At 42.2% G+C, this 18,810-nt stretch overlaps 1 protein-coding gene across 2 annotated transcripts in view; it reads left to right on the forward strand.

Moving 5' to 3' along the window:
- Window positions 1–18,810, forward strand: part of PDIA5 (protein disulfide isomerase family A member 5) — a 100,015-nt gene that overhangs the window by 8,815 nt on the left and 72,390 nt on the right. For both annotated transcript variants that reach the window (XR_010432009.1, XM_064661410.1), the window contains exons 2-3: window positions 2,940–3,066; window positions 5,792–5,879. Coding sequence is in view for 1 of the 2 variants with exons in the window: in XM_064661410.1 (XP_064517480.1) it covers window positions 2,940–3,066; window positions 5,792–5,879 (215 nt within the window). In the remaining variant the exon portion in view is untranslated. The remainder of the gene's footprint in view (window positions 1–2,939; window positions 3,067–5,791; window positions 5,880–18,810) is intronic.

An 18,810-nucleotide genomic window follows, 5' to 3' on the forward strand; every position in this document is an offset into this window, starting at 1 on the left:
TGGGACTGGCATCTGGTGGAAATGACCTCTTGGTATCACTTGCCTTCAACGGAGCTGGTTCTTCTGGAGGTTTAACAATAAACCGGCCTCTCGTTTATTCCTGGATAGAGTCTTGATTAATTTCAGCAGCAGAAAGCTTTAGAGTTCGGAACTACTTAATTCTTATCAGTTTGCAAACACCATGTAGTGCAAATGCAAACTGGGAGGTGATGAACTTTCCTGCTGAACCAATATCCTCCCAGTACTGCTGCGGCTGCCTTAGATGTGCAGGCAGGGCGTTTTTGTCCAGTTCTACCTTTGGCTTGGACCTTTTGGGTTTTATAACCAGGAAAGGCTGCCACATTAATCTTAATTAAAGGGAGATGATGATTTATTTGGCAGGGCTGACTGACGTGCTCATATGCACAATGCCTTTCCCGGTGGGTTTTGGTCTAAACCATAGGAACAGAGAGAGCTGCTGTAGTAAAACTGTGGGAAAATGGGTAACATGTATTGATTTGATACCTGGAGAGGAATTGGGCAGAGTAGCAGTGGATATGTGCAATGTGACATGTGTCTCCCTCCAAGCACCTACTGTTCCACCAGCGCAGCAAGTTTTCTGTTAGTGACAACACTGACAAGGCAGTAGTTACAGCTGTCATGGTTTCCAGAATCCAATTTTTCGAGAAGTTTATAGCTCTGCCATTATAAGGAAAGGGGGAGGAAAAAAAAAAGAAGAAAGAAAGTCACTGAAATTGGCAGAACAGCCTTTCCATCTAGAAAATGCCTGTACTTAGAACTGTAGAATGGTTTGGATTGGAAAGGGCCTTAAAGACCATCTAGTTCCAACGCCCCTCTTCTGACCTATCATTAAAAAATGGACAGATGCTTTAAATAAAGTTCATAATACCGTTTGGTGTCATGTTGAAAGTGGCTTTTGTGGCTTTTTTTACTCCAGTTATTTCTTTTTAGCAGAGTTCATAAACTAGAGTATCCTTAATTGAGTCCAGTTCCTTAAACTACAGGCAACCTGTAATTCCACCTTTCGCTGTGTTCAGCCTTAGTTCAGTTAAGTCAAAGCATAAATAAAAATCTAATTTTTGTAACTATTCACTTGAATAGTTACAAAAAATTGAGGCAAAGGAAGAAGTTTTTAAATAAAGATTAAATTTATTATTATATAAATTATTTAGGATAAAATAGATCTGCCCATAATCAAAGTTAGATTAATTCCTCATATGGCTGAAGTAGGAAGGCTGAGCTCTGGACATCTGGAGTTAGAAGAATGTGAGTCTTCTGGTCAAAGTAAAGCATCAAGGATGTTTATGCTGAAAGTAGGGGCTGACTTGCAATTGTGTACTTTTCCTTCTCACAGTTAGACTGTTTGGTCAGCAAGGCTCAGTGGTGGGAATCCTGCCTGTGGAGTGGGGTAACTTGTTCACCCCTAAATTTTATGTTACAGGTGTATTTTCTAGTAAATGTAAATAACCACATATGTCCTGGCTGTTTTGAGGATGACCTCTATTTCAGCTCAGCATCTTTACATTGCCATGTGTGTCCCAGGACTCCCCCCACCCTGCTCTCTTTTCCACATGTAAAAACTTCTGGCACTTATAAAGTCTGTTTCGTAGGTGCAGGTTTTGTTTCTGTGCCTCAGTGATTGTGGTGTTTGCAAATAGCTGTATTTGTAATGAGGTCTGTGCCTGGGGCTGTACTGTCCTGACTTTGATTGGCTTAGTCCCTTCTTTGAATGCTGCATATTGTAATATATGGGATGCAAGGAAAACAGCCTCTTACTTCTTCACATCCACCCTGGACACATTTTCCAGCCCATCTGGAGTGAGGCACGATCAAAATGAGTTCTGTAATTAAGAAAACCTTGAACCTCTTGTGTGTGTTAGGCAAATGAGCTAAAGCTTTTAGCCAAGCAATTAAGTGTTAAGGTTTTACTGTAAGGTGAATGGAAACTAGATAATTTCTCCAGCTAAGCTTCCCATAATCATTCCATTAGCGTGACTTCAGTACAGTGTGGAATGGAGGCAGCATAGCCTGATGGATAAGATTATTATTATTATTGTTATTATTGAATGTTATTGCAGTACAAATGAGCAGTAGAAGCCCCAGCTGACATTATGGTCATAATTTGATAGGAGTTTTACTTTATGACAGACAAACTTTGCTCTGGAAGAGTCGTGATTTAAATAGACCAAAAGATGCAGTAAAAAATAATTTCTTTGCATAGATACAGAACTGAGATGCAGAGAGATTAAATGCCGTGTCTTCCATGTGGCCAGTGGAAGCCAAAGTTGATCTTGTGGCAAAGACACTGCTCTGTGTGTGTGATACAAGATGGACACTGGGAAACATAAGCCCCATTCCAGTTTGGGAGGGTGTGTGGGAGAGGGTTGTGCTTAGAGCTGTAATGTGGATGCTGGATTACTTGCATATTCTGTTCTCATTTCCTTTGTCTGCTCTGTGTCAGTGTGGGTTATTTTAGCTTCTTGGCTCTCACTGTCTTTAGTGGGATATCAAAGTACTCCATTGAGTTTGCAGTGTATTTTGAGATCTAAGGACAACAGTGCTCTTGAAATGGCAATTTGCTACTTCTCTTGTTAGAGTATATTAAATTTATATAAGAATTTTTATCTGATTATCTGACTAGGGAACAAACTTCTAAAGGGGGTGGCATCAACTAAAACTATTTCTTGATGTTGTGTTTATCTCTCCACTTAAGGATGTGTGTTTGGAATGGTATTGGTCTGGTTTCAATAAATCATGTGCATGGCTCTTTTTTTTTTTTTTGGCTTTTGCTGATCAAATCAATATGATAGTTTATTTAAGGCAGCATGCCTCAAGATTATGGAAAAATGTTGAAGCAATTTGCAAAAGCAGTTTGTCTTTGTATTTTGTTTCTTTGCATGGGAGCTGTTACTGATGTTTCTGGCTTTGTGTTTCTGTAGGCATTCTTGCCAGCATTCGTGTACTCCTTGAAGGTGTCTCCACTCATTGAAAAAATAAGTGATCACAAGGATTTTAAGAAGCTTCTCAGGACACGGAATAACGTACTAGTGCTGTATTCCAAATCTGGTAAGTCCTCTTCCTTTTTTGTTTGGTTTTTTTTTTGATGTCACAGCTTGTTGTGACACAAGCAAAGTGTGCACCAAGGGGCTTCTACATGACTACAAGGGCTTCTTCAGGAATAGTGTCCTTTGTTTTAACTCAGAGGCTCCTGGTGTTTCAAGATTGGAGTCACCTTGATTCGGCCGTCTAATTGCTCTGTCACATTGGCAAAAATGTCCTTTATTCTGGCTTTGTCTCCAGAAATGGCTCCCTGTAATAAGAGCTTTCTAGTGTGTTTATCACAGTAGTTTGCAAGTTTTGATTTCCTGGTGACACTGAAAGGCTTAATGAATAGTTACAGTACTGAAATCAATCCATCTTTGCTTCTGACAGCTTTGAGTGTCCCATGGTTGTCTTTCAGCTTTAATTAACAAAATATAAAAATAAAAAATGAACTGTTGTGTAAGAGGGAGAAATGACTCATCTCCATGTTATGCCACCTGTCCCCTTGAATCTTTTGATTGTCTTGTCTTTCTTTCAGGCTTTCCTTTCTGGCTGTTTACTTACTTGTTTGCTCTTCCTTTTGCTCTGCTCTGGCTATACTGTTGCCTTATTTGTTTTAGTGTGTTGTTTTGTGTGACACCATGTAAAATAAATAAACTATCTTTAAACTTCATACACAAGTGCAGAATGGTATTGTGAATGTGGAAGTCATTGGAGAGCAAGAAGTAAGATGTGTCACTATGATTATTTTCTTTACTGTTTTTGTTGTTGCTTCCTTTTCCTTCCTGTAGGCAAGCTGTAGAAGATAATGCTTTGTTTGGGTATTGTGTCCTCCTTTTCTGACCTGTTGCAAAGGTCTTATCTAAATTAAACACGATGGTAGAGTTGCTCTGGGTTTATAGTGTATCAAATGGGAGCAGTATATGGTGACTAATATCCTCTTGTCCCCATTGCCCCAGTATCAGAGAATTTTGCAGACAAAGAGGTGCAGGAGCTGCAATAATTAACTTTGTTTCCTAAAGATTATTCTGAAACAGTTAAAATTATATGTGTGACTTATTATTTTGTTAAAAAAATTGTGTTTTGCTATAGTGGGGAACTTTGAGCGCTTGAACTTGGCCAAATGGTTTTGTAGTAACAGGTTCAAAGTAAAAACCATAAAAGAGTTTCTAATACCTTTTGATTTTGAAAGGAACACTTTAGATAAAAAGACATCTGTATTATTCAGCTTCTTAAAGGGAAAATTTTCTTTTTACGCTTAATATTTTAAGTGGTGGTTGCTTTCATTTTTAGTAGTACAACCAGAACACTTCAGCTGTGACACTCATCTAATAAATGTTGCCCTATGGGCATTGTTCAAAAGCCATGTTATAGAGATTTCTTTTTTTTCTGTTTTTGTTATTTAATTGGTTGGTTTTAGCAATCTAAAGCATTGCATGCAGAGCTGACTGTGGGATTAATGTTCCTTCCTAGAACAGTGATCCTTGTACAATTAGAATTCTGTCACCCAGAAAGAGAGGAGAGGAAAAAAAGAGAGAGGAATTTGGAGGTGCAATTCTAATGCCAGATATGCATCCCCCAGCTGTAATGAGATGTTGGCCAGCATCTGATCATGCTGCTGGAACAAAGTCTTTGCTTCCCAGCTGAGCAGAACTAGGTGACACTTTTTATCTCATTCAGAGAACTCATTGGTTAGGAGGTGTCCTCATCTGTAGATGTTTAGTTCACCTTACCAGCCAGGTGTCCTGCCAGGGCTGCTCAGCTACTGAATTTTCTGGGACAAATGGGTCCCTGAATGCTTTTATTTTTAAAAGTGTGTTTGAGGGGGTATCCCTCAAATATCCCAATGTCTCTGCTTGTCTACTCTGGTATCTACAGGCCATCACTTTCTCAAATGCTGGAGGCAAGATATTGGTCTATAGGATCATTTGGCCTGACCCAATGTAGACATTCTTACATTCAGATTGTTGAAATAGTTATGGAGATCTGAAAGAGACTCTGGGTTTCTATTTTTTGTTTATCAAGGAAGGAAACAGTTCCTATTAGATTTTTGGGGGGACTGATACTTCTTTCTACCACTGTATTTTTCTCTCTTCTGTATATTTTTAATACCATTTATAAGACTTCTTTGGAATGGAAGTGTTTTGCAAAATCTACAAATGTGGCATGGCATTATAAAAATCTCTGTTGGGTATCTATAGTACAGCCAGTTCTTGGAAGTACCTTTTCAGGGTGCTCCTCAGGACTGTTGGTTTGGGTGTCTCCAAGGGTTATTTGAGAATAAAGTGTGTTATTTTCTGTGTATGACGGGTAGAATTAGGGAGAGTTAGGCTGAATGCCTTGCCCTTGCAGCTGATGAAAGTCCTAAATGAAATTGCTCTAATTAGCAGGCAGTGGCACAAACTGGTTCATGCCCAGCCACAGGGAAAAGGCAATGTTGGAATAGAAACTGGTTTTCAGGAGAAGACACAGTATAGCTCCATAAATGTAGCTCAGGGAGCGTGCCTAGAGGTATGAATTTCTGTGTTGTTTTAAGGGGAGAGAGGAAAGGAGCCATGCAGCTTCAGCTGCAGCCGGCTTTCCTTCTAGTTTACAGAAGATTTTACTGATCCCTGTCATACTGGTTTCTTCAAATTAGATAAAATGTTCTTCTGGTGCTTCAGAACAAAGAAGCACACCATTGTGTTCTACTATGTGGAGTAGTAATGCTGTTGTTCATTTATTTTTATTATTTTATTTTGTCTTCCAGCTGCTGCTGCGGAAAGCTCACTCAGGTTATTGTCCAGCGTGGCCCAGGAGGTGAAAGGACGAGGTACTATAGGCTGGATAGACTGTGGGTATGTGTCACATTAGTTTTCTTCTTTTTTTCCCCTCTGTCCTTTTGGCTTTTATTGCTGACTTAATGTTTTTGATGTCTCTGAAACTTTTTCCCTTTAACTGAACCCACATCGTTCTGTTCAGTTTCTTCTGTAGGGAGCCTATATCTTACTACCCTCTCTTCCTTTGGACTGGTGGTGGGGAATAATTCTTTTCCTTATGGCTGTTGTCGCTTCTCTGACAGGATGTTTTTCACCCTGAAGCTGGAGACCCCAGCTAGCATCGCCTTTCATAGGGGACACTGTGGAAACACTGACTGCCCTGGCTTTTCCACAAGCAGAGGCAGGAGGAATCCCCATGTTGTGCCTCAGCTGGAGAGCGATGCAGTTCTGCTCCAACAGCAAATGTTGCATGAGCAGTAAGGCTGTTTGCTTGGTTTTGAAGCGTCCACTCCTTTGTGTTTCACAACAAGATGTGCTTTCTTTTAAAGACTTTCCTCTGTGCTTTCATAAGTTCCTGGCAGTTTTTAATGTGAAGGCAGGGAAACTTGTTTTTGTAAGTGGTTGTGTCTGTGGGGAGGAATGAACAGGTGTGTGCTTTGTGGCTTGCAGATGTGAAAGCCTCCACTGTGGCTCAGCCCAATAACACGTTGCTTTTGGTTTTAGCTTGTGTATCATAGTGCCTCTGCAGCTTTGAGAGATTTGCCTGCAGGTGGCAAATTCCCCTTCCTGCACTGCAGAGGAACAGCTTGCTGCCTACCTGTGTGTTTGGGTGGATTGCCGTGATATGAACAGATTGTACGCTGTACACAAATGTAAAGTCAGCTGTGTACATCATGTGGCTCCCTTAAAATTGTGCTTTGAAACTAACCCTCATCCGTCAAGCAGTGACCCAGAATAAGTCATTGGTAAATCAAAGTTAACGTGTTTTTGTGCTTGGCTAACCTGTGTTGCTCTCCTCCTGCCACCAGGCAGGTATCTCTCCTGTGGAGTCCTCCGCTTTGGCCTTCTGTTTGTGTTCTGCTGGGCTCGTCCAAGTGCACACACACTTTCATCTCTGTCCAACTGGTGGGCAAAGTGTTCCAAGTTATCCTCTGGCAGAAAGCAGGACTGTTCCTTGGAGGTCAGTGAAGCCTGTACCACTTCCCACCTACTGAAAAGCCAGCAAGTAAATTGTATTGATCCTGATGAGGTGAAGGTTGTGTGGAGATCTGGCATACCTCTGAAATCCATGAAAGCCAATCTCCTTTTCTGACAAAAGCAGTAATTAATAATTTTTGGTCGTCAATAGTGAGGGCTAACAAATAGGATACTGAGCCAGCCTCTTGACTTCAGTTTCTAATCAGCCCCATTTCTGACTATGGAGTGGTCACCACCTTTTTGTGTCTTTGGTTTTAGGCTACTCTCTGTTGGCGGAGTTACTGTTCGCCATGTGTGTGTACCTGACGTGTATACAAGTGCTGGAATGATGAGGCTGTTCATCTGGCCCTTCAAAATGCTGCTCTAATATAACTAAGCAGTAACCATCTCCAGAATTTATTTTAGTTCTGGGTTGGAGAAGGAAAGGTTCTGTGTTTAGGACTTCAGTTTGAAATCCGTGGAAGTTTTGGCTCTTAGTTCCATGGGCCAGTCTCCACTTCTGAGTTTGTTAGTGATGGTGATGGGGAGAGAAATGTATTGTTTGGTTTTGCTGTAAAATGAACTTCAATTCATCAAACCCTAATATGCTCTAAATTTCCAAATGTTGACACCTAGACCAAACTTTTGTTATGGAAGTTACTTGCAAGAAATATATTTTCAAGTCTCCTCAGGTAGTGCTTTAATACATTTCATAGGAAGCTTGGTATCTGCAGTGCCTTTCCTCGGACCACAGTGGGGAAATATTTAAGTTAAGCTTCCTGTATCTAATGAAAGGTGAGTTAATCCCACTCCTGCCAGAGTGGCTCAAGCTATTCTCCATCTGCAAGTGTGCTGGGAAGTTTATTTGCAAGCCTTCATGCCGAAACAAGCAGCCTGGTGAGTGTCATGTCCTAAGAGGATGGGAGACTAGAGAATAGATTAGTAGGTTCCCAAAGTTGGCTTTGATGCTGGTACAATCAGATTGCTACTTGCTGAGTGGCAGGCAATGGCCAGTATGCTGTAACATGGCAGTAGGTGTAGTTCTCTGTTGGAGGGTGAAGCGGTGCTTTCTTTCAGACCACTTTCTTTCAGAACCTGGAAAAAATAGCTGGGCATTTTTCAGAGATGTCGTTCTATTCTTTTTATCATTCCTGCAGAGGGATGTTATAACAGAGTTTGTGAACTTGCCTCATGGTGCAAGGTGAGCTGGAAGACTGGCTTGCTGTTGTGAAGGAGGTCTTAGCGGATGCAAAGAAACCCCTCAAACAAATAGTTTGAGCCTGAACCAAGTTTTATGGTTGATTTGCTTGCTGAGCTTTTGAAGCATTCTGAAATGAATCTCAAAGCATTGAGGTAACTTTTAAACAATTTTTTTTTCTTGAAAGGTTTTTTCCTTTGCTTATTGCTTTTTTTTTTTTTTAAATTGTATACAGGTGGCTGCAAACTGCTGCCCACCTCATTGCAGTGGTAATACCAGAGAGTGCTGTCTGTCACAGGTCACAAAGGGCCAGTTGTATGGCCTGAACAGCTGAGTCCTGCCAGAGTGGCTCAAGCTATTCTCCTGCTGCAAGTGTGCTGGGAAGCTTATTTGCAAGCCTTCATGCTGAAACAAACAGCACACAGATGCAGGGATATTTACAGCACAGGCTCAATTTGTTTTACAAATACTGACAAGAAATGTCTTGTTTGGCAGCAATATTTAGCAGGAAATTTTGGCTTTGCTTTCCGCATCCCGCTGTACTGGGCTTCTTTGCCTTCAGATCCAAGCATTGGCAAGGCTGGCATACATGCAGAGCTGTGGTTTGTGTCTCTGCTTCCCTGTGGCGATGACGGCAGTCCGTGCCTTTTCTTTCTTCATCGATGGTGCTTTTTTTGTTTCTTGTCATTCTCCTTCCCATCAGGAGAAAGCAAGAGCACACTGCTCCACTGACGGAGATCATTATGGATTGCTAAGTCTCTGCAGTCTGTTCTGTATTTCATACAGCAGAGAGGAGTGTGCAGGTTTGTGGCTGGAAGGGGCTGCCTGAATGGCTGGTTTGCATGGAAACTGTGCTCCTTGGCTTTGGCTTCTCTCGAGTCTGTGGTATGAGACAGAGGTTAGATCTGAGGTTTCAGTTCCAGGTTGAGTGGTCTCAAGGAGACCAGGGAAGTTAGTGTTTCAGCATAACGTAGCAGAATACTTGGGTTTCTTGCTGATACAGTTAGTGTGGACTAGAGCAGGTTGCCGCTTATCTTGTCACTTTGAGGCAGGGTCTCCGAGTTCCCCAGAGTGCCTGGGCTTGGGAGATGTGGGGCTGGGAATGCCAGGTGCCTACCTTTCCTGCTCAGTTGGGCTCACTGGTGCTAATGGCACGCTGGAGCAGGGCCATGTGAGCACGTGCCCAGGGACACCTCTGCATGTGGCACTGCAGATAAGGTCCTTGTTCAGGAGATTTCAGTCCTTTCGACACCTCCTTCTAGACATGAAGGGGCAGCACAAGAATTGCCTGCAGTGTTGAAGTGGTCACTGCTCGCTGCTGTGTTCTGAGATAGCATATGTGGCTCTGTACACAGTTAGACATGAAGCTATTTCAGTTGTGAATAAAAGACTCACCAGTAAAGTACAAAAATACATTTTATTTTAGCCTTTCCGTGTTTTAATTAGGAACTTCTTGCTGAGGCGTTTGATGTTCAATGAATGGCAGTGTGAGAGACAAAGGAATTTTGAATTAATCATGCCTGGTAAATTGCCTGGTGTTGGGGATAGAGCACAGTGTTTCAGGTTGCTAAATCTTCAGTGTTCCACAGATGGATCAGTCATCTTGGGAGCGGGAGTTTTGGGACTTGCGTCTGGGGAGACACCATGCTAATAGGCGCTGAGAGTTACAGCCTCTGTTCCTGGCGCTGTGAATGAGTCACTTCTTGTTACTTTGTGCTGTTACAAAAGGTGTTTCTGTTTTCCAGGCAACTGGGTAAATATTGCCTGATTCATTAGTCGATGTTTAGAAAGAGTTTGGAGAACTTTGAAAGGAAAAATTCTGCAGCAGCATGAAAGAGTGCTCTGTAGGGCGTTCAGATACTATTGGAATGGGCATGTAAAAAAGCAAAGGGTTGGGCTATTTACTGAGTTATTTTTTTAGTTGTAGGTTGATAGAAATTTGGAAAAATTAAGGGCATCGTTAAGGGCATCATAAGGAGTTGAAAGCTTAAGATGTCTGTAAAAAAGAAAATGTCATGTCCTTTTGTGAGAGAGTGGCTGTTGCTACGTAACAGCAGGTTGGAGTTTGTGCTGCATCCCCCCACATCTCCCAAAACATTTGTGCATCATTTGTCTTTTGAGGCGTGGTACAACTGAGGGTAAAGCATTGATGTGGTCAAGTAAAACAGGAGTTTTGAGAAAAATAAAAACTCCTGGCAAGTCCTTATGGTGGCAAGTAAAAGGTACAAAGTGATGTGCCTGGGAACACAAAAAGATGGAATTGCCTCTTGAGTGAAAGCCAAAGGTTTTGTTGCTTGTCTTTAAAGTGAACAAAGCTCAAATCCCAATTTATGATGTCCTGAGGTCTGGTTTTGAAGAATAATCCTTATAAAGTTACTCTCTAGCCTTCTTGAGTGGGTTTTGTGATAGGCAACGGTATGGCCAAGGACTGATGTTACTTGGAAGAGTGTAACTAGTTTGGATGAAGTGGAAAGAAAGTAAAATGGCTTTTTTTAAGAGAGGAGAATGTGCTTGGCAGGTTATAAAGCGCACTGTGGTCGGATGTAGCTTTGAAGAGGTTGAAAGTAGCTCTTTCCATCCTGAGTATGATTTAGTGAACACTCGTGGGTTTTCTTGTTAGTGAATTGTTTCGAGTTTTTTATTAACTCTAACTCCTGCCCAATTGTGGATTGGTATTTTCAATAAAACACCCATTTCTTTGGCTCTGAGTAATTATTCTCTGCTCAAACTTGCATGGTTCCCTTTGCTGTAGGTCCCAAACATAAACAAAGCTGTGTGATTTCCATCTGCTGTCATAACGCGTGTGCTTGGCTTTAGCACATCAGACTGCTAGGAAGAGGAAATGCCATCTGGTTAAAATGTCTGACTAATTTTCGTTTGGTTTTAGTCCCACTTTTTCTGCTTTAGTGTGTCATTCTTTTAGTCCCTTTTGTGTGTCATGTGCCTCATTCTTGTAGTCCTCATCCCCAGTAATTGTTGTTGTAGCAGTCCCATGACACTTAACATAAAGGTAAGACCATAATTTGGCTGGTAAAGAAGTCCTTTCAAGGCTACACAGCTAAACGTGCTGGTTCACAAGAGAGCCAAATCTCACGAGTAGTTGTCCTTTCTGGGATAACCCCCAATATCTGTGTTTATCTGCCTTTTAGATGAAATCTTGACAAATTTCTAATTTCCTAATGCATTGATACGGAAAGGCTTTACCCATACACACAATCATAGAAGAATGTGTTTAATGCTTTGACGTAGCAGGGAGAAATTTCAGAAATAAGGCTCCTAGTACAGATGGTGTAGAGTGTCATTTTGCTCTCTAGTTTTTACCTTCACTCCTATGAAGCCACTCAGAAGTAGGATTTAAGAGAATAAGTCTACTCATCTGCCTTACTTGTAGCTGAACTTTAAAGCTGATGAAAAGCTTTGAAATTGCGAATAAAAATGACCAGATCTAATTGAGAGGAAAAAAAAAAAGGAGGAGTGCTGCTCTTGCCCTGATGCAGTGCTTTCCATCCAAGTAGATTTGCAGTGTCTGGGATTTCTGCCTTTTTCTACAGTAGCTTTGAAGGCAAAAGGCAGTGTCAGCTCCAGAGTGGATGGCACTTAGTTTTAGGTGCCAGCCTGAGGGAGGTAGCAGGGACTCCATTTGCAGCTTGTCCAGGGGAGGAATGCAAGTGTTCCTCAGGAGTATTTTGCAAGTGAGTTATGCTGACAGGATGGTCCTTGTGTGGATGCAATTTATATGGGCAAACTGTGCATTTACAGCATAGATTTTCGATGCCTTCCTCTTGTCTCTGTCATAACCCATCTGCGTGGTTAATGCTCATTCACATTAAAACCCTTTTATTTTCCTGTAAGAGTGACCATGCAGGAAGTGTTATGCCAGTCTGAAAAAGGTTCCTTTTTTAAGTAGGCTCTCAGTTCCTAACATAGACCCGTTCAGTTTGGTGCATTGCATTAGTTGAGAAATGCAGATAATTTAACTAAAATCCACAGCAGTGGTTGGATGTATGAGCGTGGGCTCATGTCTAAGTTTCATCGTAACCGTGAGTATTCCATGTGTTTTGCGTAGAATTGCTCATTAACTGAATCTTCAATGTTGCTGCTTTTCAGACCAAAAGAAGAGTAAGCAAGCTAAGATTTAATGTAAAGAAAGTTTCCTCCATTTTCCTGCATCCAGTACTTTATTTAAAGCATCCTTCAGCATCCATCCTCTCCGGGCTTATAGTGCAGCTAAAAGTCATAAAACGGGCACCAAAGGAACAGTACAATGTGCTGCAGTGTCTGTGTATCTGTAGGTGACATGTTCAAAACCTGCTTTTGTCGAGTTCTTAGATTAATGTGAACTCAAAGACAGTGGCAGTCACCTTGTGTCCCAGTTTAGGGCAGTGTTCCCCTGTGCCAGGTTGTGTGAGTTAGTGGAGGCCTGATGAGGAAAGCTGCTGCTTTGCAAACAGTTTGAGTGTTCAGTTGTTTTAGAAGTATGCAAAGCCTTTGGTGGCTCCTGTGAATGTGTTCACCTTATTTCTGTGCAGGTGTGTGGGCTGCCAAGTGCCTCTTGCTAATTTGTATTTCCATGGAAAGTACCATTCATTAATAACTTCTTGACTTTCTGCAGGGCTGGAGCTTATAATTTTTCCCCTTAATTGTTTTTGCTTGACGTTATGACGATACCTGTTACCTTTTTGTCTTGGTTTTCTTTCAGCTTTTTGGCTTGCTCTTGCTTGGCAGTGAGAATTCATCTCATGGGTTTTAATTTTCAGAAAATACTTCTTTTTAATCTCATTCCTATAGATTTGTGGCCTCTCTAATTGACTAATGGGCACAGGGAGTTATTTGTATTGGGTGACAAGTGGTGCTGGGTCTCCACAGCACATGGATTATTCTGTTTGCATTCCTGGCACGTTCCAGGGGAGCATTTGGAGCAGAAGTCTGCAATCACCTTGCAGGTCACAAGGGGAATTTTTGCTGTATTCTAGGGGGTAAAATCAGCCCTAAATTCAGATGAGAGTCTGTCCTGTTTGTGTGCTAATCCTTATCTTTAATTCTTTCCAGCAGTATGTTTTCTGGTTTTGGTTTTCATGCTCCTCCATCCCTTAAAAGATTCAAGCTTTTCATCTCCCGCGCTGTTTGAGTGGCTCCTTTGTTCTGTGCTATGGAAACCTGTTGCTACTGTTACTCCTTTTATAAGATAATTTCCATTAGGAACCTAGAACGGGAGCAAAATGTTGCTTTGTATTCCAAGACAAATCTTGTATTTAAGCTTCCTATGCTGATTACTTCTGCATCCGTTTCTCCTGGGTCCTGTTCCTATTTTGATGCCTGCAGGTTCTTAAACCTCACTCAGGAGTGGAGTATCAAAGTGCCTGTCTGCACCAGTAGCTGAGTATGGGTTTTCTGTTCGAGTAGATGGAAGCCATTACCATTCAGCTCTTTGGAGAAGTGCTTTTGCAAGCCAGGCTGATGGTTTGAGAAGTGATTTTTTTTTTTTCATTTCTAATTTCAGATCTGTCTCAAGGGAGTGAGTACAGAAAGGTCTGGGATCATTACAGAGTATGAGGAGTCTTACAGATCTTACATACTGTCAGCAGCAGTAGCTGTGGCAGCTGCTGTCCTGGGATGGGAGGGAGGAGTGAGGATGATGGGGAGACAGGCAATGCCTGCAGTCTGAGAGGAGGAGAGTTGTGCAAGAGTCGATATTTTTTTGTTTGGTCAGCAAAGTACACAAACTGCTGTATTGTAAATGGATCACACAGTCTTTGTTGGAGGGTGGGATCGATGACTACAAGGAGCGTAGTCAAAATCCTATATTGTCCTCAACAATGGCTAATGAATTGCATTTTTGATTCTGAAACCTTGCAGGAGGACATCTGACTACAACTGACTGATTTCCTCTTTCAGATTAGGTTTGCAAGTGCAAATGTGTTTTTTATTTTTAGGTGGCTTGAGGACATTTTTGCTGCTGACACTCCTTTTGCTGCTTGTTTTGGGTCACAAGCTCAATTAGTTGTTTGGCAGGATCTCAACTCCATGCTTTTTCAGGATGTTCATCAGTCTGTTGTCTAGAAAGGGTATTCTATGGAAGGTAGCCAGAGGGTATTGCAGAGACTGTGCATTGGGCTGGGAAACCCTCTTTGATAATTCACTTCTCATGGCTGGGCTGAAATTGCAGTTGAAATTCCCTGAAGTTATAACTGGAGTTGTTCTCTGTTTCACTGTGACATAAAAGAATGAAAGCACCTAAATGATAGAGAGAAGAATGAGAGATTGTGCTGGTAACAAGATGACAGCTTTGACTAGTACCTTCCAAAGCTTTTCCAGTGTTGGGAGGCTTGCTGGATAAGCAGTCCTGTTTCTGCTCTGCCGTATTACCATGCTCTTGAAGCCTGTTCGTCTTCCTTACCTGCTCAGTTTTGTCTCTTCCAGCTGTTGGGACAGTGACAGCGTTTGTCTGTTCAGCCACTGATACAACAGAGCCTCCGTTGCTTTAGAGTCTACAGGCACATCCGTGATACAAGGGACTGCTAAAGCATAATCTACATGGGTTTTGAGCCCTGTTTCAGATGGGCAGATGTACAGATAAAAGAGAAAATCTGTTTCGAGATTGTGAGGTCTGTGGTTCGCATGTGGTTACATGATATGCTGATAGAGGAATGAGATAGTTCTTGTGCAGGCAGATTTACTGACCTCGTTGCTTAAATTGGTTCTGTCAGCGTTTTTATTATTACTTCTCTTGTGCCTGGAAATACTGTAGGTGTGGATGAAAAAGAAAGCTGGGTGCAGTCTGCATTGCAAAGTGTTGGAGATGCCAGCACAGTGGCAGTGAAGTGACATGGCCACACAGCACGTGCACATGCTGCTGTTATGTTGGCAACTGGAGACCTGGACGTTTTTCCAAAGAGGGAATTTGACAGTCATTCCAGATCCTTCCTCCCCAGGGGCTGATGTGGTCATGGGGCTGTTTTCCCTTCTTCATGAGAAGCCAGTGGGCAGCATTACGTGGTAAGGGAAATAATTAGGAAGCTGCAAAAGGTTTTATCTGTGCTCACGAAAGAGAATGTTGCTGAGGTTGTTTGGTCTTACCATGCTCCTTCAGGACCTATCAGGACCTATCTGAATTCACCCCAGGGAAGGGTTTTTGCACTGCCACCTCCATGCACCATTTCTTACTTGGGATCCATCCAGCTTGGACTTGTTTTATTTTTAGAAACCACTGTGGACTTAAACTGCAGCCAAACTCCTGGGTCTTATTTTGTGTTCCTCCTGTCTAGTTTTATCCTCTGTTCTTTCTCTCTCCAAATTACCTTGACACATTGCTGCAAAAGCCTTTTTCTGTGTCGCTCCTGCCACTGGGGACTGCCATCAGTATCTGATCTGCTTCTCCATCCTTATGACCATGAGCTTCCAGGCTTGTGGGCAGCCCTGCACAGGCAGAGCATCTTGTGCTGCTCCTAAGGAATACCTGTGACACATCCCCTTCAGGTGCTGGTGAACCAAAGGAAGCCAGATCTCCTTCACAAGTCCCTCACCCTCCTCCTGCCCTGTTAACAGCTGGCTGCCTGTGCTAAGGGATTATTCATGCATGCTAATGCAGACAAGGGACCCCAGAGGTTTACAGAGAGTGCTCCAGGTGGGCTTCCTGCCAGCTCCATCGTAACCCCAAATGACAGAAATGTGTCCCAGTAGAGGAGATGGGCAAGTGAATGGCAAGGGCTGAAGTAGTCCTGCGATGCACGCTATCTTTGCTGTTATTTAGACTTCTTGCTTAGTTAGGTCGACTTGGATCTTTCATTTTATTGTTCTCTTTACCAAGCTGCCGTATGTCTTCGCTTCTCCAGCAAAGGCACGTTTTGGAGCCCTGCTTTGGTTTTGTGGGAAGGGAAGTGTGGAGAACATGCCTGTGGGAGTGGAAAGAAGCTGTGCTATCGTGCCACTTAAGGTTTGACCTTATTACCACATAGACAGCTGCTGGTTAGGTCCTTTGTGGTATTGAAAATAGGTTGATGCTTTGGATGATTTTCCAGGGAGGTAATGCTGGATGATTGTAGGGCTGCCTGCAGGGGTCCCTTCAGCAATAGCACAGCAGGGACTTGCAAAGGTTAGAATTGCTCTGGACGGAAACAGCATGGGATGGCTGCTGGGGATATGTTACTGACCTCATCCTCATACCAGTATTTCCTGAGCCTGGTGCCTTGTCTGGAGTGGCTTGGCCTGGGTGGTACAGTGATGATTTTGGGGGTCTTTTTTGGGTCGTGGGGGGTTTTCTTTTTTTTTTTTTCTTTCTTTTCTTTCTTTTTTTTTTTTTTTACTTTTAGTCATTATAACAAACTCTTACACTGCCTCTTCAAGTGATATAATTAAATTGTGAGAACTGGAGTCCTAATTACCCTCTCCCATGTGAGAGTTGAAGAGCTCATCTTCAGAGAGAGGCTGTTGGCTGAGATTCAAAAGAGACAAATCTCTGAGCAGGCTGCATCTGTGTTGATATTTACTCTTATTAAGAATAATGGTCATTAGCAAGTGATATCAGAGCAGGTTGCTCTTTGCAGGTTATTTTTGTCTGTCTGGAAGGGAAGGCAGAAGGGAAAGCAGAATGAGTCCATCTCTGCCATTTCTGTACATCTCCTTTTCTGCTTTTTCAAAAGAATTGTTAGTATAGCATCTGAACTGGATCTGGATCTGGCATGTGCAAAAATCTGCACTGATGCATGAAAAAATTACTGATGTGTATTTAGACATTTCCTATTCTGGGAATTTGCTCCTCATCCATCCCTTGCATCAGTGCAGATAGCTTGCACAAACAGACTAAACTCTCAATGCAGCAGTGCAGAGAATCTGCTTCCTAAATGGTAGGAGATATACTGGAGCAAACTGCTGCTTTCTTTCCTGTGATAATGGCTGAGCATTCAGGCAGCTGTGTGAATCTCTGCAAAAGTAGAAATCCTGAAAGCAGGGCAGACTTAGATTCCAATGAAACAGCTATTCTTATCAGGTTTTTTTAATAGAAACTCGTGCAAACAGAAGATGAATTGTTAGGAGTTAGAGTGGTAGGAGTTGCTATCTGCTTGCTTGCACATGTAGCTCAGTAATAATGTTTTGTAGCCTTTTTCCAGTATAAACCATGCAGAACTTTCCTAACACGACTATCCATCCAGATCTCTAATGATATATAAGGGAAAATGACACTTTCTTGACCATATGGTTTGAAGTTGCAGTGAATAGGTGGTAGAACTGGCAACAGAATTCTCTTGATACCAACTTTAATCCTCTGCTGATGACAGAACAGTTGGTCTGCACATTTTGGGGGTTGACAGACCCTGTTGCCTGAAGTGGGTTTCAGCATTACACTTGTTCACATCAGCCACCTCACATTGTCTGGGCAAAGCTGAGATAGCCACAAATACATGTGTATACTGGAAACATTTGGAAGTGTCTAGAAGAGCATTTACCAAAGTTGACTATGGTGCGGGCTGACTTCAGTTAACTGTCTGGCAGTGAGCTGCAGCAGGACCGCAGGAGTTCTCCGTGCCTCTAAATCTGTCTGGGGTAACACGAGAGGATGATATGAAAATAGTGTCTCCTCCAGAGATGCCCTGACCTTCGAGTCATTTAGGTTTAGCCCATGGGACCACTGGAGGACTGCAGGTGAGAGAAGGCAGGATGTTTCTGACCCTTGGGTTTGAGGTTGCTGCTAAGTTTCAGTACGAACTCCATGTGGCAAACATGTTCTTTGGCATAACTCCAAATCCAGGGTATTTGTTCTGTAATCTAGTTTTGTTACAAGGAGACATGGTCATATTTTTCAGTTCTCAGGCTCAGATCTCCAGCCTCCTGGAGAAGCAAAAGGGTGTTTACAGGTTACAGTGACTAGCTTTGACTATGATCCGAAAATGCAAAACTCATATGAATTCAGTAGGACTCTTCAGATAAACATGCTTCTATACAAGTGCTCCTTCCAGGTGTGGTAGTTGCTTTGTTAGTTCCTTAAAATGCTCATTTCCATCTTCAGCATAATATTCTGATTTTGCTGCATGTGTCCATAGCACACCCTTCCTCATTTCCATCTACCATAAACGTTTGGGAAGTTTCCCATAAGGTGCACTCTCACCTGCAGCATACTCTGAATTTAGTGTTCCTTGTTCCTCACATTTGTAGAAAGGCAGCTGGAGAACATGAGGAGAATTAGCACCAGTTCTGGCAGCAGCACTTAATTTGGTGGGGCTCTTGCAAGCCCTGCATCTTGTTGTCTCTAATCAGTTTAAACTTGATGGGTTTTCAGTGTTTTCATTTTCTAAATTGATTTATCTGTGTAGAAGGTACAAGTTGTCCTCTGTGGGAACAAGTTTCCAAGCTGTTTAATTTTGCTGTTTGTCAATGCAAAGAATAGTCTTGTCAATGTGAATCATCCTCTTTTCTTTGTACTTGTACTGTTTCACTCTCCTCCCCAGGTCTTCAATGAACTATTCATTCACTTCAGCTTGAAGTCTCCTTATGGCTTCACTTCACTTTGCTTAGATCAGTAGCTAGGCCACAAAGACCCTTTACTTGGCCACCAAAACAAATGTATATGCAGTTTTCTCCCGTGACTTTCTCTGTTCTAAAACTCAGCCTAATCTGGTGCTGAAAGTGATTAGTTCTCGT

The sequence above is a fragment of the Pseudopipra pipra genome, chromosome 7 (assembly GCF_036250125.1).
Source record: "Pseudopipra pipra isolate bDixPip1 chromosome 7, bDixPip1.hap1, whole genome shotgun sequence".
Classification (NCBI taxonomy): Eukaryota; Metazoa; Chordata; class Aves; order Passeriformes; family Pipridae; genus Pseudopipra; species Pseudopipra pipra.